The sequence below is a fragment of the Charadrius vociferus genome, unplaced genomic scaffold, assembly GCF_000708025.1.
Source record: "Charadrius vociferus isolate BGI_N301 unplaced genomic scaffold, ASM70802v2 scaffold800, whole genome shotgun sequence".
Classification (NCBI taxonomy): Eukaryota; Metazoa; Chordata; class Aves; order Charadriiformes; family Charadriidae; genus Charadrius; species Charadrius vociferus.
Window position 1 is genome coordinate 213841 of NW_009646525.1, and position 22247 is coordinate 236087.

The 22247-nt window shown below is 43.9% G+C and overlaps 1 protein-coding gene and 1 pseudogene across 1 annotated transcript in view; one reads left to right on the top strand and one right to left on the bottom strand.

The window, feature by feature from the left end:
- Positions 1-5050: 5050 nt before the first annotated feature.
- Positions 5051-5320, bottom strand: LOC104286854 (annotated as a pseudogene).
- A 5855-nt stretch (positions 5321-11175) lies between these two features.
- GPR116 (G protein-coupled receptor 116) overlaps positions 11176-22247 on the top strand; it is a 30498-nt gene continuing 19426 nt past the window's right edge. The window contains exons 1-9 of the mRNA XM_009885350.1: positions 11176-11280; positions 13497-13557; positions 14740-14910; positions 16237-16416; positions 18260-18387; positions 18856-18914; positions 19588-19730; positions 20505-20705; positions 21899-22132. Coding sequence (XP_009883652.1) covers positions 11176-11280; positions 13497-13557; positions 14740-14910; positions 16237-16416; positions 18260-18387; positions 18856-18914; positions 19588-19730; positions 20505-20705; positions 21899-22132 — 1282 coding nt within the window. The remainder of the gene's footprint in view (positions 11281-13496; positions 13558-14739; positions 14911-16236; positions 16417-18259; positions 18388-18855; positions 18915-19587; positions 19731-20504; positions 20706-21898; positions 22133-22247) is intronic.

Genomic DNA, 22247 nt, shown 5'->3' on the forward strand with positions numbered 1-22247 from the left:
AAACCTCAGCTGAAGTCCTGCAGATCCCTCAGCACGGCAGCTAGCTCAGCCCCTGCGCCATGCTAGACACAAAGCTGGAGTAACACGGTTCCTCAGACATCACCGAGAAAGTATCTCACAGCCTGTTTGTTGCCTGTTTGAATCCTTATCATTAAGCAGTTCAATTTGGAGTCCTTGACTAATTTGTGTTTATTTTGTTTTTGTTCGCATTGAGATGTGTTATCTAAGGTCAGTGCAACTTCCCGTGCCCCCCCCTTTCCCTTTTAGCCAACTCTCCCATGAAATATTGTTGTGCCTGGGTGTGTGTTTCTTAAAGTCATTGTGTGTTTTATGTCTGAAACAAACATTGTCTGATCATCCAACTTATTACGCACTACCCAAAGGTCATGTTTTATGCACAGAAGGGAAAGCTCTTCTGTTGTTGCTGAGGAAGAACTAACTGGACGGTCACCGAAAACAAGGGCTTTCGCCCCAGAGATCGAGCATCTGAAAAATGCTCAGGGGCTGTTTGAAAAGGGTAAAATGGGGCTCAGCTTTGGGCATAAGCTACTGGGCAGCCATGGAGCTAAACTGTCCTGTGCCAGCCACGTATCTGCTCCCTTCACACCTTCTAATCTTTACCAGCTCCTGGTTCCTCTCTCCGTGCGTCCTTCACCTCCACACACCTCATGGCATCATAGGCCTTTAGTCCAAGTGCCTAAAGGCAGGCAGAGCTATTTAAGCCACAGGGAAATGCTGGCATGGGGACAACTGAGCTTAATTAAGTTCAAAAAAAGATACGGCCCAATTGGAAAGATGCAGAGCAGAACAAGTGCCAAAGAGGTGGGATGCCTGCTGTGCTAGAATGACATAGGACTCTTCAGCCTAGACAGCTGATGGGGAATGTAAAAGTGATGTATGCTGCTACGTGGCCATGGAGAAAATACACCATCCATTTTGATAATTAAGGACCAAAACAGACCCTAATGAGTGGCAGATTCAAAGCAAGCAAAGGAGATATAGGCCTCCTTGCTCCTGGGTGTTGTGGATATTTGATGTTTTCCTAAGTTTTCTTGTAGTTTTCTCTGATTGCCAGCAGTGGAAAGAACATTCTGAAGATGTGCTGCTACAAGCTTGCTTTGCTTTTGTGAAACCCTTCCCTCAGGCCTCTGCTGTAGCCCACAGTGGACAAGAAGCCACTGGGCTGGAGGATCCTTGGATCCAACAAAGGGCAAATCTGCTTATGGATTAATCAACCACCACCCATTAGAAAGGTTGGGCAATGGTGTCTCAGTGTGAAGAAAGGAGGAAAAACACACAATTAGCTGCTTTTACAATGAGATGTGACAAACCTCCTACAGAAGAATGTAGGAGGCCAACCACACAGGGCGGTCATAGCCTCAGTAGCCCCGAACGAGTCTTACAGCTCTAGGAGAGAGCCAAGAGCTGAGGCTGTGGACTAGTATTCACTTCATGAAGATCTGTGCTGGTTGAAGACATGTTACAGCTGCAGAGTTGTTTGTTATTCTCTTCCTCGTGATGCCCAAGGTGTGTTCATCTCTACTTCTGCACAAGAGGGGCCACATTCCCAGACACAGAATATAGAAAAGGTTCAGCCAACGGGAATAAAATACCTCTATGTGGAGTGGTTATTTGAGGATGGATAACTGTGTATTCTAACAAATAAATGCTTGTTTCAGCTTACACTTCTGCATTCATAATCCCTCACCAAAGAAGCCACTCCAGGGTGGCTGCTTCGTTAGTTCCCCTCATTATTTACCTTGACATGATCCCCTGTGCCTTTCCTTTTCCAGGCTAAATAGTCCCAGCTCTCTCAGCCTCCCTTGGTATAAAAGATGGTCCAGCCCCTTAATCATCTTTATGGCCCTTTGCTGGACTCACTCCAGTATGTCTATGTCTCTCTCGTGCTGGGGAGCCTGTGAACTACACACTGTGCTTCAGATGCATCCAGAAGCAGGAAATCTTCTCACCATTAACTTGGTATCAAATGAGAAGCGTTTTCCCAAAGACTCTAGAAAGAAGAAATGCCTGGGCAGGCTAAGAGAGGTTACCGAATACATCTGCCTGTAAGAGAGAAGAAAGTGGAAATTTGGGAGTCAGACAGAAGGATAAGGTGGAATAAGCCGGGTCCCGCTGAGTCAACAGAGATTACCTGAGCTGGGGAACCCAAGTAACAAGTCACAGGGCTGTGAGAGTGTCTTTAGAAGTAGTCTGGCCACCAGACATGAGCTACCAAACCCTGCTGCGTATCAACAGTATATTTCTTCTGATTCTGGTACAACCCAGGCGTCCCTGCATGATGCTACACTGGTAAGGCCAGAGAAGCCATGAGCTTTGTGGGCACCATCTCCCTGCCAAAGATGGAGGTATGTACTCTGAAGAAAAGCTAGTTCTCAGCAGGTCCTTCCTACCCCAACACAGCGAAATGGCTGTAAGTGCCGGTGAACTTTGTTATGTAGCCCCGCGAGGGAGGTAGGCCAGAGGTCTAGCGTTAGTGTGGTGTCTTCCCAAACAGGTCAGCAGTACAACTAGCCAGCAACTGGGACAGTGCTAATGTCTTGCCAAATGTGGCAAATGCCTTCACACCTTCCTCCTTCCCTGAGTTAATGCTTAGCCAATAACTGTTGCAGTTAATGCTTATTCATGTCAGAATACCCTCACTGATCCAGCAGATTGCTGTTCTCCACTGATAAGCAGTATGTCCAACTGTGAACTGTTGCAGGAGGGCGAGGATGACGTACCGTCCAGAATACGTTGAAGCGCTCGTGGAAAGTTCTGTCGGTTGCACTCAGAGCATTAGAACTGCTTGAAGGATATGATAATTTGGCCATTCAGCTGGGTAGTATTTTCTGTGCTCTCAATTATCTGGCTGAGTGGTTCCCATTGCAGCTACTGTGCCTTGCAAACATTAGGCTTGCAGAGTTATTCTTGCAGGAAGTCCTGCTTGGTCATGGTATGATTTGAGCCTGATCTGAAGATAGCTGGGACTAAATTATTTTCATTTTCCATGTAGACTATTTGAGTATGTAAAAAGGACATCAGCAGTTCATGGAAAGGCTTACAGAGGAATAGAGCAACTTAAAGTCATAGGTCAAAAAGAAAACCTATATGCTTTGTAAACAAGGATAGAAAACGTGAATTGATGTAGAAGAAGGTTTGAACCAGCGCCCTTCTCTGGAAATATCATTTCGGGGAGACCTTTGACAAGGCTGTAGATAGAGTTCAGCTCCTCTGTGCTGAAACTGGTGGGAATGTTGTGCTGGAGTGGTCCAGAAAGGAATGCTGGAACTTGTCTGAGGCAGGTACAGCAGAGTCCAAACACAGCTCTGAGTACACAGATTGGTGATCTTGCATGTCTCCTCTGAAGCTCTTTGAACTCATTCATTGCACAGAAACTGAAGCAGTGTAGAGAAACAGAAAGAGGTAATTGGAGGAGGTCAATAAACAATCTACCTGGCGCCCCATCGACACAAACTCACATAGAGGCAGAATTAAGGACACTCTTCCATATCAGCAATTTTATTGTCTGTTCTTAGAAACCTCCACTGAAGGGAACTTTGCAGCTGCCCTGAGTAGCCTAATTAAGTGCTTCTAACCTTTGCAGTTATGCATTTTCCATAGTCACCAACATATTTATCTTTGCTTCAGGTTGTGTGATTTCACATCATCCTTCACCCAGCTGTCGCTGTGTCGCTTGTCCTTTACCAAGTGACAGACTGTTATTGTGTCCTTACCTGAGTCTTGTCCTATCTAAACCAAACAACCGTCAACCTGTTCACAAGGTCGTGCTCTGCTCATGTCTTAGCATTCACGTGGCTCTCCTTTGGATGCTCTCCAATACAGCAACATCCGGACACAGCACTCCAGCCAAGGCATCAACAGCATCAAGTAGAGCACTTTTGTTACTTTCCAGGTCTGAAATTAAGAATCCTTGTTAATAAACTTCAGAATGAGATCGGCTTTATTTTCAACATCATCATGCTGAGTGGATTTAGGTAGCATTTTGTTAGGACTCCCTGCAGATTCTTTTCTGCAATACAGAGGTGGACAAAACTATATAAAGTCATGTGAGATAGATAGTAAATGAAGCCCCAGGCATTGCCAGATTCACCTCAAAACCTTTTATCTCAAAGTAATCTGCCTGTTAGTGCCAGTGTGCTCGGGATTCACTCTGTCCTTTCATTTCTAAAACACATCTGTCTGAGAGGCTGACCATGCAAAATTCAGACTCAAAAATAGTAAGAACAGCAAACGGTGTAAGAACCTGCAGTGTTGCATCCAGCTTCTGAGAGGTTTTGCCATCTTTTTCTGAGCTTGGGATACACGTGGCAATGGGATTTTATTACACAAATTGCCAGGGTTAGATTCTAGAGATGAGACTGAAGTGTTAACAGCCAGGACTGGGATGAAGACGGGTGAGTCAAGAGGGCTGTATCTTGTTAACTTAATTTTGAAGTTGTTTCCACATTTACATTTTCTGTGAACAGCGTCTCTTGGGTTGCACCACTGGGAACATTACCCTCGTCTATTTTGTTCATGCCAGGTGAAATGTGTTCATAGGCTTTTGTAACAGCACTTTTCCAATGAGTTACAGCATCAGCGTAGCTCTTGCCTTGTTTTGGATGAGTGATCCTCGTTCAGAGCAGATATCCTCCTAACACACCATTTGTTGGTGTTCTTGAGCCTGTGATGGTTCTCTAAATGCAGTCTCAGATGTTTAAACTAAAAGTGTTCCAGGGTTGAAACTTCAAAATCCAGGAAGTTCACAGTTTCTGGTGACATGACAGTACATGACGAATGCATACAGGAAAAAACAGCAGAATGATCAGGACGTCCCCCTGTGCTCACATACCAAGTTGATGACATACCTAACGCTCTGACATTGTGCAGTTTTCACGTTCTCCTGCAAAGTGAACCAAGATTTCTCATACTTTTAGGCTACGGTTTGATGGTACAGTGTCTTGAGCAGAAACCCTCTTTTAAGGAACCCTCTCACCTTGCTGACATTCTCTCCCATTCCCACACCCCAAGATGAACAGAGTGCTCTTGTCTAATGAGGTTGGTCGAGCAGTCCAGCTTTAGCTGCCAAAGCTTCATTCTGCTGAACACGGTACTCCTGAAATCTCATGGAGATCCTTTGTGCCATTTTTAAATACTTCTGTAGGCCGTGGACTGAACAAGTCATCTCTTCTGGTTTAACCTCTCTGCTAGTGAAACCCTTTATGCAATCCAGGAAACAGTTTTCTGTAAGTTTACCGTATGTTCTGAGAAACTCTTTGAACTGTTTGATCTGATCAGATTCAGATATTTGTCCAGCCATGTTCTACAGCCTGTGATTCACTCACTGATTTGACTGCTTTTGATGCTATTGGTTAAAATTGTTGAAAAGCCATAGCAAAAACAAAACAAAAAAAAAAAGGGGGGGAGGCAGTCAAGGGCTGGCAATGTGAAAGGTGTGGATTCATCACAGGTAACTCAGTCTAAGCCAAGGCTGCCCTCCCTCCTCTTCAACCCATCCTCTGCGTTTGCACTGCTGCTTGTCTCAACCTGCAAGGAGACAGCCAAGGGAGAAACACTGTGTGAAAACTACGCAAGTGTTTCTGTAGGTATAGACTGTGGATTCATGCTGATCTGCTTGCCAGGGCAGAAAAGAAGAGGTCCTCCTTCTCCTTACTCTCCTGCCTGTCCTGCCAAGATCTGGTCCTTCCCTCTTCCCTGCTTGGGGCCACATATCTGCTCCTCTCCTTGCTCTGGCCCTGGCACTCACTGGGCTCTTCTCTGCGCTGATTAAACTCGCTCAGATGAAAGCAAGCTAGATGCCTTGTTGCTGGTTTACTCTTCTGCAGGGACAGTGAGTTAAACTGGCTCAGAGAGGGGTCTGGAAGGCACCAGCAGTAAAACCTGACTGCAGAGAGACCGGTGGTTGCATCTAGTGCTGTAGATGTAGCCTCAGTTTTTTGCTTGTTCAGATTCCTGAACCAGCCTTGGTGGGCAATAGACCAGACCGATGCCACTGTAACAGTGGGAATAAGATCTAAGGGCAATGAGGACCTCAATCATACCAATTAATCACATTGAAACTGCTTCAGAACGGCAGGCTGAGGGCTGACTCACCTCTCTGTGGGGAGCAGAAGGTGACCAGGTTTGCCGAAGAGGGAGCAGAAGTAGGCTGCATTGCTGCCAAGGACAGTGCACTCTCAAATTGGATCATTGAAGAGAAGTTTACAGTCACGTACTGCGATATCCTCAGTATCCTTAGTAAATGCTGGCACCTGCAAAGGCTGCAGGGCAAACTGTGAGAAACACACATTTTGCTTTCTATGACTCAGAGCCAGCAAGAGGCAAAACGTTGTGACATGTCTTAGGGCTGTTTGTTAGACATGGAGCAACCAGTACACGCACCACAGACAGTTGATAGAGGATTGAAGACCTGGTCCAAGCTCACTGTGACACACAAATGACTGCTACTACTCTAGACCAAGGGCACAACCCAAACTATGCCCAATGCTGCCGTGACAGCCATCCCTCCTCTTCCCCCGAAACAGCCAATGCCAACTGGCAACATGACCCTACTGTAAGTGCTGGACCAGCCCCAATGTCAGAACCCCTTAATTTGGGAAGTCGTGTCCAAGTGGGAAAGGCATGTCACTTTATCAGGCACCTTATTGACTTTTTTGCTTCCGTTTTCCTTCTGCGGTGTGACAAAGAGTGACATTTCAGCTTGGCTCAGTTTTCTACCTTGGAGATGTGTACCCTTTTGGGATGCCCTCGTGTGTCCCACCTGGCCTTCAGCTCCTGCACAGTGGCCATGGAGATCCTGGGGCACATCTGCCTACCCCATGAGGCTATCGCCTCCCCATGGACTTCTTATGAGAAGCCAGGATCTCCACAGGGACCATTTCCAGTCTGTGGGAGACCAGGAGCTCTTTCCATTAATTCTGCTTAATTAATCACTGATTAAAAAATCAGTTTAATCCCAGGCTTTTCCACAGAAATTGCAGGAGCCCAGTGAGTCACTGCCTTACACACACTGCTGTGGAAACAAATTCCATTGATAAACTGGCTGTGGTCGAACACTATAGAGACAAAGGCCCCAGTGTTATCTGGACAGATGTCCTCTGTTTGTGCAGTGGGTTTCTGGCTCCAGATTTTGTTCAAGGTAGAAACACACATAAAACATCAGAGTTTCCCCTGGTTTCTGTGAATTTCCTGCTCCTCCCCACCTTCCACAGTGGCCATCAGAGCCACAGGTCTGCATCTCTGTGCAGCTTCTCCAAGGGCACCATCGCCAGCTCCAGCCCACAGCGAGCATGCTGCCAGCTCAGGTGGAAAAACTTCAGGGTTTTTCTCCCCTGTTATTTAAATCAAAGCCCATAAACATTTTGCCATAGCTACAAAACATGATTTTACTGCTTTCAGTCCTCAACACCCTCTTTTGTTAGAACAAAGCAGGTGAGTAACAAAAGCGGAACAAGTTAGTCCACTTGATAAAGTAATCTGCAGATAAGACGCTGAAGGACTTGGATCAGTGCAGGGGGAAACGATCAGTACTATGTGATGAATAGTATCAGGAAATATCTCCTCGTGAAATGCTTTGTGGGTTTTCTGCAGTGGCATCTCTGTTCAGCCTCACACTTGAAAATTGAGTGCAGGCTCTAGAGGCAACTTGTTTTCTGGGAAGTTATAACATGTTCAGCTAATTATACAAGTTCCCGTGTCTTGGTTTCCCTTTGAGAGAGCAGCCTGGGCTGTAGTAGAAAGCAGAGGACTTTTAAGATGGATCTAATTAGAAGATCATCTCTATGAATCACCTGAGAAGGTAAACCTTATTATATCTCTGGGTATCTTCTTTCTTTTCTAAAATATAGGAGATGGTAACTATTGTGTTGGGTGGATTTGCAAGAGAGGGTGCAATTATTTTGCAACATTTATGAAAATGAGAAACTTACAGAAAAAGGAAAAACGATGTCATGTAAATCACCTATGTCCTGTGTTAAAGTGAGACTTTGCTATTTACCTCTAGGAATTTCTGCACTTTAGAGTTAATTTGAAACAGCGTTTTTCAGCCTGAATGCTGTGGAAAAGAGATTTTGTAGCAAACATGGGCTTCTGTAGCTCTCTGGTTCTTTATATATCAAAGATACTTATTGCCTCCTAGGAAACAGTTTGTATGAAAAATGATGAATGTGCCACATATCTCCCATTTTACCAACTGAAGGTAGATAGATACTTGAGAAATTGCTCACTGAAAAATTTACAGCAATTCTTTTTTCAATGAAACATTAAATGAACAAGGGGAACAGCCACATTACATGAGAACAACATTAATATTTTCCCCCATTTGTTATTTGATATTTCTTTGCTAGTATTCTGATTTTCTAGATATAGGTGTGGGATTTTTGGACTTCTAACTAGCTATTAAAGCCTGAGTAGCAGCATGGGCCTCATTTGCATGACCTGTCCTCTATAGGGTTTCTTACGTATATATTAACGGAGCATTTGGTCTCAACTACACGGTTGCACAAAGGGTGTTTTTGAAAACAGAGGCTTATCCACAGCATTTGAATATGGATGCTAGCTCATGACCAGTGCGAAAGATACGTGCAAAACTGTAGCAGATGCTGTTTAACCTCATCATAAACTTTGTTTAATGACCTTTTTTCCTTTCTATTATGTTTCTATTATCTGTTTTGTCATATTTGTCTCCCATGAAATGGGAGTTCTTTGTACAGATTAAGCGATTATACTATGTGCTGTGAGCATATGATGCATATACAAAACTATCAGAAATCTATTATTAAGTCATGTCACTGTCTCAAGCACTTGTGTCACATCTTATAACTTGGCAGTATTTCCATCTTGATCCATTTTGATCCATCGTGGTCTTGGGATCAGCCAGATCCATGGAAGCCTTGAGGTTGTCACAAGTGGATGATGGCTTCAAAATAGCAAAATAGTCTCTTTTGTAGAATGCTGGATGTACTGATGGACATGCTTAGGAAAATGCGGAGATACTTCCTTTTTCTTGCCACCCCCCCACCCCACCCCCCAAATCTACCAGACATTTATCCATTAGATTAAAAAAGCATGTAACAGTCTTTTTTAAAATGGATTTTGGGGTGCGGTGGGAAGATATTCTGAATCAGTGAGATGTCTTGCTTTCTAGCTATTCCTGCGTAGGAGCATAAGAGCAGCTATACTGGGTCAGCTCAAACGTCTAGACAGCACAGTTTTCTGGTTTGGTGTTTTTTTCCATCTGTTGTGACCCTAGAATATCTTGAAATTAATTTTCCTTTTTTAATTGTTCCTCAGAGTTCAGTTGACATTTTCTCAGACCTCATTTCTGAGTGGTAATAGCCAATTCATAGTCCATCACAGAATGCATAATGTCAGGATCATCTTTTTCTGCCTTACACTTATTGTTGCTGAATTTCATTAATTTCATGACCCAGTCCCTCAGTATCCTGAGATCTCTGTGCAAATCTTCACAGGCAGACTTTGCTTTTGTTGGTCTCAATCATTTTAATTTTTCCACAGTGTTGTATCACTAATCACTGCCTTTTCTACATCACTTGAGAACAGAGGGTAAGACACAGGCTTACACGCGTGCTCCTGCAGAGTGATGACATCTCTCTATTGGAAAAGCATAAAATTTCTTCCTACTTTTGCTTCCTGTTTTTTAACCAGGTCAGGACCCAGGTGAAGCGTCTCTGTGGATGAAAATCTCTAAGGACCACCTTTGGTGAGAAACCCTGACAAATCCCTGCTGGATACCCACATCGGTGACATCAAATATATTGATTGGCTATAGGCTGATTTCTGTCCTATATCTATTCACAAGGTGAGACCACAGACCATGTTCATGTCATGGGCTTTTTTGAGCAGGAAAGTCACAGCGAAGCGCCCCGTCTACTCGGGAGCTCCAGCTCTGATAAGCAGTGTGGTGGCAACAGGCAGCCACTGCCAATGTTCATTGCCATCTTAGGATTTTTCTGCTTTCACCTGGTGAACCCCAGCCTTTCAAAGCCTGAGGCCCTAGCTGGCTTGTATGAACAGCGTTTTCAATACGAAAAGATAATAATTTTACAAAAGCTCATGATTTTAATAGAACTGATGTTGTCCACTCAGGTACCGTTCAGTGTTGTTCTTAAGAGTTCTCTGTGCTTTCCTTTCTTAAAATGATTTTCACAGTCTGCTTGAGTTCTGCCTTTTCCCATAGCTCTCTACTAGCTGTTAACTCTGGAGGTAAGGAAGTGCTTTGTTACGAATAATCAGAACATGTATATTCACAGCAAAATACACATTTTTATGTATTCTTCCCTTTCTCTATTCCCTCTGGTTGCATAAAATATGTCCGCACCAGCTATAAGCGTCCATGCATGTTTTGCCTTTCATCATCCTAGCTACTGCATGAGTAAATTATCTTAGGTATTAATGAGCTGGAAAAGGTTGGTGTTTGTGGGTTTTGGTTTAATTATATTCCGATGTGTCAGTGTTCTTGTGTTCTAGGTTATTTACTTGTTAACATCCGTGCAATTAATGGAGATGCATACTAAAACCTCAAAATTACATATTTTTTTTTTTTTTCCAGAGGATATCCCTCTTAATCGTTTCCCTTGTTAGCCAAGGGATAACAAACATAGCAAAATCTCCAGCTGAGCCCATGATGTTACCACAGCCCTCTCCAGAGCGGGACATGGCTGGTGGCAGAGCTCTCCCTACCCTCACACAGCAACACTTCTAACTCTTCCCTCATGTTCCGGCTGTGTGTTTGCCAAGTATCCCTGTGAGACGTACTTGAAGATCCAAAGACAACTTTTCTCACGGCAGATTAATTTCTTGCACCTCACTTGTCCCTGTTGGGAATCTGCTTGGGACTTTGCTTTCTCCAACCCATTGCTTTCTCTCTCCATTTTGAGTAGGTACGTCTGACGTGAAAAAAAAAAAAAGGAGATATGAGGGAAACAGTCTGGTGACAGTGGCAGAAGAATAATTACAGACCTTGTTCCGTGCTTTGTCTTGGATGGAGTGAACGGGCAGAGTGTGCTGAAAAAGTCTGAACATACTGTTTTTGTAGAGCGTGCTGGTATTTCCTACTCTGTGAGTCAGCTGAAAATTCCCTGATCCTTTTGCTTCTTTTTCCTCTCAGGCTTTACAGCAAGGTCACTGGACAAAATGCCGTCCCCGATTACTGCAGGTCTCCACTGCCTATTTCTACTGATCACAGCATGTTGCCAGAGATCACAGGAGTCAAACTTTGCTCCATTCGTACAATACGTGGTGAGTATCCTTTCCCAAACCCGTTGGTTCTCATTTGGTCTCTGCTTGTAAGCACCCAGCTGTGGATGTTCTCCTTTACATCCACAAAACCAGTCAGTATAAGATCAGGTGGGGAAACTGAACCCAGAGTCTCCCCGGTGTGTAAAAGAGATGGAGAAATCCAGGAACTGGGCTCTTCTTGCTTCCCAGTCTTAAAGCCTCTGCAGAAAGAACTGAGCAAAACTTCTGGTTTCTCACTTGTGTTCGTCTGCAAGGGATTCAAATTGCTGTCCCTGGAGCTAAGTCTCCATGGTACTGGATGGGATTCATCCATCCTATGAGAGAGAGAAGCCTAATAAGTCAACAGAAGTATCTCAGACAAGGAGGTGCTTACAGGTAGGTGACAGGAGTCTCACCACCATCTTCACCATAAGAAATGAGTACACATGAGCAAAATGTCTCTCCTGGGTGACTTGTGTTTAGGTGTTGCACTTGGACTCAGACTTTACTTCCATTTCCCACTTTTTTAATAACACTCACATACCCTTTTTGCTTCATCAATACCGTGAATTATGGAAATCTGTTTTGTGCTTCATCCTGTGTATGGGTTTGGTAACAGACAGCTTCTGCACAAATAGTCCCTAACTTGAAATGACAAAAGAGCAACAGACAAACAAAGGGACTGAACAAAAGGAAGTTGATGTAGTCTGGTAAAGAAAACTAGTCTGCAAATCTACCAACTCTTGGTCTATCATGATTATTATTAGATCAGAAAATAATTTTTTTGTTTTCTACATTATGAAACCTCTCAAGCCAAAACAGATTCTAACATCTATATTCATCCCCTAGCACCACAGGGGGCTCAGTTCCGATGGACTGACCAGAACACAATGTGGTCTTTTGAGCAGGTTGAAAAAAGGCAAGGGGAGGTGAAGAGTGCGAACTCCTTGAGCTGTTTCTACCACCATCCCCTGTCCTGGCAAACCAATATATAACTGGTTCCAGCAGCCCCATCTGCCCTTTGGCAGATGTCTAATAGTGACCTAGTATCTTGTTTGCTCTGTTTTTTTCAAACTGTCTCTAGTGCAGCACTTAGACATTTTCATGAAAAGAGTAACACTTTATTTTTTAGTACCATTGATCCACAGTTGATCCTGCAATCACACCTTAATGGTGTGAAATATGTGCAGTATTTAATGGCATAGCAGTACCCGGTGGTTGTTTGGAAGGATAAATAAAAAAGAAAACTGTTGAAATCAAACACGGGGGAAGAAGTGGATCATAGTGGGCTTTCTGTAACTTTTGCATCTAACCTCTAAGGTGAAAGGTAGTACCCCCAGCAGTGCAAAAATGCCAGTGCACCTTGGGTTCTTCACGGCCAGCGCAGCTGCGATACGAAGCCCAGCTCTAATCACACGCCAGATGGTTCCTTTATGTAAAGAGATGACTTAAGGGTTGCCAAGCTATTCACCCTTTCTGTAAATAAAGATTTCATTAGGACTCAAGAAACTGGCAAAGCTGCAAATTTCCTGCCTGCGTCTTTGCTTGTTCCTTAGCCTTTCTCGCTAACTGTGGTGCCAGTGTATTTTTAGGGCACGATTAAAAAAATAAGATGGTCTGCATCGTACTTGGCTGCACCCTGCGTGAACCCAGTCATACTGAAACTGTGCCACCACTGCCCTGGTCAAATGTGTGCTACTGGTAGCCCACAAAGTAGCTGAGCTGACACCTGAGCTGGAGCCAAGACATTTCAATCGCCTCTCTGCTCCTGCTCAGGCTGGTTTTGCTGCTGCAGAGCTGGAAGCTGGGAGCAAAGAGGGGACCGAAGGGTACTGCGAGTTCGCTTTGTGGATCCAAAGGCTGAGCGGCCAAGTCGCCCCAGCAGTCGGCGAGGCTGGACCAGGGCTGAGAGCACGGCATCAGCCCCATCGCTGGGTCGCAGCTCAGATGCAGAACTGCTGCTAAGCTGAGACAACTGCCTTGCAGAGATATGCGAACAGACACCTGCAAATTCAGTACCTCCCTCAGCTGGTGTTTAACATTTCCTTGCTTGGAAGATATACGTATTCTATTTAAAAAGGAAAAGGGGGGTGGGGAGGGGCAAAGATTGGTGGAGGGAAAGAAATATCTATGCCGGTATTTCTTCACTAATCCTTTCATGCCAACAACAGCAGCTAAAGCTTTGCTTTGTTTTTTTTCACAGTTTCACTCTCTTTTTTTTTTTTTTTGTTCCACAGATTGACACTGCGCTAGGAGAGGAAAGCTTCCAGTCAGACATGCAAAGGCAGAAGCGAAACAGTACGTACACAAATGTATGGTAACAGAGCAGGTTTCTAGTAAGCCAAGGGTGAAATCACCACTGGGAACAGCATCTCTTGAGGTACTGAACTGTGTTCATCAAGGGGGAGTAGCTGTTGTGGTTTAACCCCAGCCAGCAGCTAAGCACCACCCAGCTGCTCGCTTGCTCTCCCCCAGTGGGATGAGGGACAGAATCAAAAGGGTAGAAGTGAGAAAACTCGTGGGTTGAGATAAAGACAGTTTAATTGGTAAAGCGAAACAAAGAATTTATTCACTATTTCCCATCGGCAGGCAGGCGTTCAGCCCTCTCCAGGAAAGCAGGGCTCCATCACACATAATGGTTACTTGGGAAGACAAATGCTACAACTCTGAATGTCCTCCCCTTCCTTCTTCTTCCCCCAGCTTTTATTGCTGAGTGTGATGTCATATGGTGTAGACGTCATGCTCCAGGTCACACGGTGTGTGACATCATTATTGGTCAGTTGGGGTCAACTGTCCCGGCTGTGTCCCTTTCCAGCTCCTTGTGCAGCCCCAGCCTACTTACTGGGAGGAGAGAGTGGGAAAAAGACAAAGCCTTGATGCTATGTAAGCACTGTTCAGCAATAACTAGAACATTGTGTTATCAACACTGCTTTCATCACAAATCCAAAACGTAGCCCCATACAAGCTACTATGAAGAAATTTAACTCTACCCCAGACAAAGCCAGTACCAGTAGTAAAGGCACAAACAAAAGAGGTGGAAACTTCTCTCTGGTGAGAGACTGACATGTGGAAGCACAGTATCTATGCAAGATGACATACATGGTGTAGAAAAAAAACCCAATCCTCTTAGCCGGACAGGGGTCAAAAGATAATCCTGTATGGCTTCAGTCACTGGTTGATGACCCATCCACTGGCTGAGTCAAAGGAGAGAAAGGATGAGACAGCTTTTCTCTGTATATGTTATGCCATTTATATCAGCTTCCTATTGCTCTGAGACCAGGGAGATCTGGCTTTTGTCAGACAAACAGCAGATAAACCATGTGCATAATATCTGCTGAGTAGGAATCAAGATTTCCTAAGCAGAAAGTCACACTATTCTAATGTTAGACAGCAACAGAGCCCAAATGCCGAAATGGAAGCCATGCATTTATGAGTCACCCTCACACACAGCTTTGCAGTCTCATGGTATTTCTCTTTCAGTGCTTGTTTTTGACCTTCCCCCTATGGAGTACACCGCTGACATTGAAGTAAGCCTTACGGATTCATCTTTCCTGGAGCCAGTGAAAGAGTATTTCAAAAACCTTAATCTTCCAGTTTTAACAAATATTTCAAATGCAGAAATGAGAATTTCAAATGTCAGTGTTACAACAGGTGGGTTGGTTACTTATTTTTATATTCTGGGTGACATGCTTTTTTTGTCAGTATTTGATCTCTCCCAGTTTTACCATCCCTCCCGCTTAGAAATCAGCAAAACTGAACTGGTCTCTGCTGCCTACTGCAAGACCCAACAAGACTGAAGCTCTAGCACACAACAGCACGTTTTGTTATCTGCATCCCACCATTCCTCTGTGTATAATGTTGGCATTAGGAATAGCCCTGAATGCTTTTCTTTTCCTAAGGAAGGGACAGAGCCAGAGGAAGCCTGAGCCAAAGGATTTTGCTCCAGTTTTACTAACAAGCAGCCTGAGTTACTTTCAAGTTTCAGGAAGCTGTGACAGCAGTTATCAGACTGTTTACTTCCCTCCACTTGGATTTGGAACGTAGATGGCTGTAAGAGGCTGTACTCTGACCCTGACAGAGACAGGCTGCATGAGATGCAGTCTTTTCCTGATTTAACTCACCAAAACGTATTCTTACAGGGCAAGATGTCAGATAGGTTTTATTACCCAAGTCGTGGTTGCGCAACATCACATCCGAGTAGCTAATACAGTGAAGGGTATAGAAACACACTGAGCGTTTACAGCAGTAGAGGAGGAGATTTGGTACCTTCTTATCACTGTCCCATAAAGCAGTGAAAGGAAATGTTCATCCGTTCTCAAAACAACATGCAAACGGATCTTTTAAAGGCCTTCAGGGTCGCATGCAATGTGTGAAAATCACTTTGTTAATATCTCACTTTGCCAATGGCACATTAAGAGCAGAAGAACTTACCGTGAAGTGTTTTGGGGTGTTTTTTATGAGTGACAATGTATGTCTTTAAAGCAGTTTGTGATGATGTCACCTTCTCTCGTTCAGCGTCTGTCAGGATACAGTCAGAATAACACAACACCTCACTAGCCACCGGGACTTTGAATGACCATTACATGCTCTTACAATCTTTAAAAGCCTCTACCTTTGCTTTCAGCCTAGACCATACAGAAAGATCCATTCTGAAAACTATCACAGGAGCCTGGCCAATATGCCAGGTAAATATTGAGGATCAGGCTTCACATCTCAATTCAGTTACTTTGAAGTAATTGATCAGACTTATCCTTGTACCAGTCCGGTTCCTATTTCTCGTTAGTTGTTTATGATTAGTATAGCAAGATTTGTAAGGTGTCAGATCGTGGTGTTTGCACCATTCAAGTGAACTCACAAGGAGAGCAACATTTAATTGAGATCACTGACATAAAGATACAGCAGGGTAAATATACATCATGCAATACATTACGTCCCATTTACCATTCTCATAGTATTTCTCTCTCTGTCCGACACCAGTCTGTCTACCCAGTGGTGAGAACACCAGCTGTTGTTCTTGCGAAAATGGATATGCCTGGCCAAGTGAGGTGCACAGTGACTTGATAATCTGCCCTTCTGCCATCTTAGCACCCAGCCTGCCCTGCAGCTACATGAGGGAAATGCCTCTTGACAAGCCTTACTGTAAGCCTGAGATTGAAGGTAAGGAGAAACAGTGCTGAACTTCATCATATACTGGTTAGAAGATGGAACAGTGTTAAAGGTGTGATAAAGCAGCACATCAGGACTGAACTGGCTACCACATTGCCTATGAATGTGGAAAGTCTGTAGAGATGGTCTAGAGCTCTTCTCTTAGTGATGTGGGTCCACCTTGACCCAAATGCTTGCAGATATTTAGTGCCTTGCTGGAGCCCCAGCTCCTGGAATCACTGAGGGTTTTTCCATTTACTTTGGTGAAACATAGGTGGAGATTCATCCTGTGTAACTTTCATGATGTAAAACCTAAGTATCTGATCAAAGTTATTCATCCAAACTCTCTACAACTGGAGCAATGTAGAATTTTAACCACTGTAGGAAAGCTGTCTATCACCTTCTGAATGTATCATCTTTTGAAAGTGGCTCCAGCTTTGCATCAACTGGACTAGAGTCTAGATATCTAGCAGTTGCCAGGCATCTAAATTAGTTACAGAAAATTAGGAGAATCTCAACTTTCCTATTATGCAGATGAATCTTGACAAGTTGTAAGATTTTGGTTTAGGATTAGGATGGCATCACCAAGGGCAAATTGTGCCTGACCACTCTAGTGGTCTTATAGGATGGAGTGGCTGCATCAGTGGACAAGGGAAAAGCTACAGTTGTCATCTACCTAGACTTCTGTAAGGCCTTTGATACAATCCCGCATAACATTCTTGCTGCTAAATTAGAGGGATATGGGTTTGACAGATGGACTGTTAGATGGATAAAGAACTGATTGGATGGCCACATCCAAAGAGTTATAGTCAGTGGCTCAAATGCCCAAGTGGAAGCCAGTAACAAGTGATGTCCTTAAGGATCTGTACTATTTAATATCTTCATCAATGACATAGACATTGGAATTGAGCGCACCCTCATCAAGTTTGCAGATGACACCAAGATGAATGGTGCACTTGATTCACTAGATGGAAGGGATGTCATCCAGATGGACCTTGGCCACTCGAGGAGTAGGCCTGTGTGAATCTCGTTAATTTCAACAAGGCCAAGTGCAAGGTACTACACCTGGGTCAGGGCAATCCTCAATATCAATACAGGCTGGGAGCTGAAGGGATTGACAGCAGCCCTGCCCAGAAGGACTTGGAAATACTGACAGATGAAAACTGGACATGACCCAACAATGTGCACTCACAGCCTAGAAAGCCAACCGTATCCTGGGCTGCGTAACAAGTGTGGCCAGCAGGTTGAGGGAACTGATTCTGCCCCTCTACTCTGCTCTGGTGAGACCCCACCTGGAGTACTGCAGCTCTGGAGTCCTCAGCACAAGACATGGAACTGTTGGAGTGGATCCAGAGGAGGGCCACGAAGATGATCAGAGGGTTGGAGCACCTCTGCTGTGAGCACAGGCTGAGAGAGTTGGGATTGTTCAGCCTGGAGAAGACAAGGCTCTGGGGGGACTATCAATGCTTAAAGGAGGCTTATAAGAAAGACAGAGAAAGGCTTTTTTACCAGAGCCTGTAGAGACAGGACGAGGGGCAACAGTTTTAAACTGAAAGAGGGTAGATTTGGATTAGACATAAGGAAGAAATTTTTTACTGTGAGGGTGGTGAGCCACTGGCACAGGCTGCCCAGAGAAGTTGTGGATATTCCATCACTGGAAGTGTTCAAGGTCAGGTAGGATGTCCCTGCCCATGGCAGAGGGGTTGGACTGGCTGTTCTTTAAAGGTCCCTTCCAACCCAAACCATTACACGATTCTATGATTCTATAATTAAGTTGGAATTAAAAGCTAAGAAACCAGTTTGTAAGCATTGCTTTAGATTATTTTTACATTTACTTTTATGTTTTTCCTTACAGATTCATGTGATATGGGAGAGCCCATTGTAATGGATATGTCAGTCAGACTCGACACAGTCTTTTTGGAAGATCTCAGTAATTCTTCTTCTGAATTGTACAAAAAATACAAAGCTGACCTTGAAATAGCGGTAATTACTTTATTTTTCCAGCTCTGCAGATAGAAAGCCCTCTAAGAAATATGGTATTTACCCTAAGTGTCTGGGGAAGTAGGGTACACTGTCACTGTCTCTGTGGGGAGCTGTGAAACACGCAGCAGTGGTAGCTGCGAAGTGGGCCAAAGCTGATCTCCATTGAAAGGCAATGGCAATATTCCCATTCGTTTTAATATGCTGGCTGACAGGGAAGTCTTTAGGAACCTTTGCATCAAAAACATGAAAAAAAATTGCATTATTAGTCGCAGCTTAAATCCACATGAGTAAACATAGAATGAAACCATCAACGCAAATCTATCCCATGACAGTGGGAAGAGCACCAGCCCAGTTCTGTCAGCTATGCTACATGCCCTTACATCAGTGCTGAATTGAGAGTTTCCTATTTTGAGCACACTAGAATAATATAGAGAGGACTTCCGTCATGTAATATGTCTCTGTTTACAGTTTAATGCTGGCTACAGATGTTTACCGGGCTTTGTATCGGCAACAGTAACTGGTTTCAGGTAAGTAGACAAATTCGTTTTTTCCTGGAAGACACAAATCTTTCTGTCCAGTCTCAAGGAGACACAGGTCAGCAAAGACTGCATTCACGCTGCCTAGAACCCACGCCCAGCGTATACAGACTGAATAACAGTATAATAGCCGCAAAGGAAAGCCCAACTATTAGCATGGAAATAGGATCGTGGGTTAAGTTCACTACTGTGCCAAAGTCCAAGAAACATAGTTATTCTCCATCTGGATCCAAGCCTTTTGTGGGAAAGACTGAATTCCACCCAAAAGAGGAAAAGGATGCAAGTAAACCTAACATCATCTCCCAGGTCATCAGAAAGATGAATTAGTACATTGACCCTGGATGCAACATTGTGTCTGGATAAAAGAGACGTTGCTTAAGTCCAAACACATTTAAATGCAGCTGTATTTTAGGTTTTCTAAGGGAAGTTTACTAGAAATAGACAGCAGACGAAGGAGATGTCACATGAATGTGTTCTTACTTAGGGAAAAGCTGTCGCACAACCTTCTTGTTTACCAAAGCAAGTCAAGTCACAACAGAAGCCTTCACAGGTGAGCCCTGTGAAGCCTTCCAAGCCATGCAAGATGGGCCATCACAACATAAAAATCCACCAGCGTGCAAGGATATTTAATTCTGGTGCTTCTCTTGTTCTTGTATCTGTTTAGGCTTGGAAGCGTTTTTGTGAACTACGAAGTAAAAGCAGGAGCAGCAAACTTCAATCAGATAGCAAGTTCCAACAGAATCATACCACAATTTCTAAATCCATTGTACCAGCTAAACCAAACTACCTTCACAACAAAAATAGTTGGTAAGTTTAAGGGTTTCTTAGTATTTTCCTTCAACCTTTACTTTAGTATTTCTAGCCTGAACCACGTAGCTGCCTTATACCGTTGATTATTTGGTACCAGGCCTTCAAAAAACATTTATTTCTCTGGCTGGTTCATTTCATCCTGTGCCACCAAAGCTTAGAACTTACATGAGATGACCATGCATGCAGTACCTCTCACAGAAAACCAAATCCTTCCGGCTGCTCCACTGAACCCTGGTGCAGTCTCTGCATGGGAGAGAGATGGAATACCCTTGAGTTCACATCCAGAACTGAGACAGCTCTTAGTATTGTAGGCTGCCAGCACTTCCCACTTCTTCAGACAAAACCATAAACCTTTTGCAATTTACATGAGAACAAGTTGCCTCTGGCTTCCTCGGCATATTTTCCACGCTGCTGCTGGACAGTGTGTCACAATTCAGTTGCCTGATCAAGTGCCCCAGAGGTGATGTACTCTGAGCACTGGACTGTCTGTCTCAGAGGATTACTTTAACCTTGTTGCTTCTCCTCCCAATTTATCTAATTAGAAAGTAGTGGTAGTGCTAATATTTCTGGATCTCTGCATAAAACCTTCTGGGATCTTTGGTGGACAGTGATGGTAGAATATGTTGTGGGAAAATTGCATGGCTTTTGTCAGAGGTGGTGCCCTGCCACTGATGCTGAGTGAAGCACCTGGGATTCCCATAAGATGAAAGGCACCATATAGACATGAGCTGAAATTACAATAATGCAGAATGTTCCTCTTTGTCTTCCCAGATCAGACGAACTTCACTGTGAGTCCTGAAGACATTTTTGAAGGAGACACAGTAAGACTGACTTGTGAGATAAATTCAACATCTGAGAATGTGACCTGGTATCACTTAGGTCAGATCATCTCAACCAACTCCCTAAATTTCAAGGGCAGCAAAACCTCAAGGTCGACTCTTGAAGTTGCCAATATAAAGATGAATGATTCTGGTATGATTTTCTGTTGTTAAAACAACAGATGTAAATCTCTACTGTGGCTAGTTCTATAAAAAGCAGAGAGGTGTGCAGTGACTGCATTTTCCTAGAGTAAATGTGAAAAATACACTGTCCCCCATAGTTTTCATGTTTGATTTGGGTTTTGGTTTTTTTCTTTAATGAACTACATACTGACTGGCATTGCCAGTAAGATGTGAACTGACTGAAGTGACTACACAGGCCAGGGTATTCTCAGTGCCAGGCTTCACTGCCATATCACAGGAGACCACGGTGACTACATGACTGTGAGGCCTTCCCACCCTTTTGGTGTGATAACTTGAGGCTGTGGTTGAATTTGTCCTTGACGGCCCTTGCCCCCTTTGCAAACATAACCTACCTAATCAGAGCTCGGAATACCAGTTTTTCATGTGTTTGTGTTTAGGGCTTATTGAAAGTCAGAAACAGTGGCATTTGGCTGGGAGGAGTTATCAGGGGTGTTATCATGTATTATCTGAGCTTTGACTCAAGCTCCCACTCAGTTAGGACCATGAATTTTACATTCAACTTCAAAAAGGGTAGCCTGTGACCAGGTATTTGGGCACGTTTATGGGAGGCAGAAGTTGTGGGTCCAAACTTCTTTGGCCTAAGGGTGCCCTGAACCTTGGTGTCTCCACTCCTGCAAAAGTGTCCTACCCATCTGACGATCCTAATGGGGAAGGGGAACCCCATTGTATCTGAATTATGAGGGAAGTTTGGAGCTCTGATTACCAATTTCAAAAGGAAGCCCGACTGCATCCAGGGGACAAGTGCCTGAGAAAGTGGTTGATAAATACTCCACTGCCTTTGGCAATACCTTCTCAGCAGCATATGTGCCTACACTGAGTGACATTTCTTGTGGAGTCCTCTCACCCACCTCTCACCTGGGCACCTCTCTCACCCATTCTGTGTAGGAACCTTTTGCACAGTCAGTCTACATTCTTACCATGATATATTGCTGCCACGTGAACTATGGGTAATATACAGATCCCCAACACACCAACTCAGCCAGATTTTAAGTATGAGGGTATGTTTTGATTAGCCAGAGCCACTGCAGAGCAGGGAGATGCGAAAACTAGGTGTGGAAGTAGCTCCCAGCTCCTAACTCCACACGTAGAGGAAAAAACAGTAAAATACATTCTCCTTGCTAAGATATTACCTATTCTTTACAGGTTCCTATACGTGCACTTTCACAAAGAGCAATCGGTTTCACACGCTGATATACAACGCCACGAAAACAGTAGCAGTCTCTCCGTTAAACATCACCACAAAAGGAAATGACATCGATGTTACATGCAACAGTCCTGAAATGCAGACAAATGGTCTTCTGCTGTCCTGTTGTATTGACAAACACTTACCATCACTCACTGGTGACTGGAAAGTAAATGGAGCAATCAATATTACAGGTAAGATTAACAAAAGATTGTCTTTCACCTGCTAGGTTTGTTTGTTCTTCAAAGATCTCCTCCTAACTGGCTCCCCCAAAAGCCAAGCCATAGCGTGAATACAGGGTATGCTCTA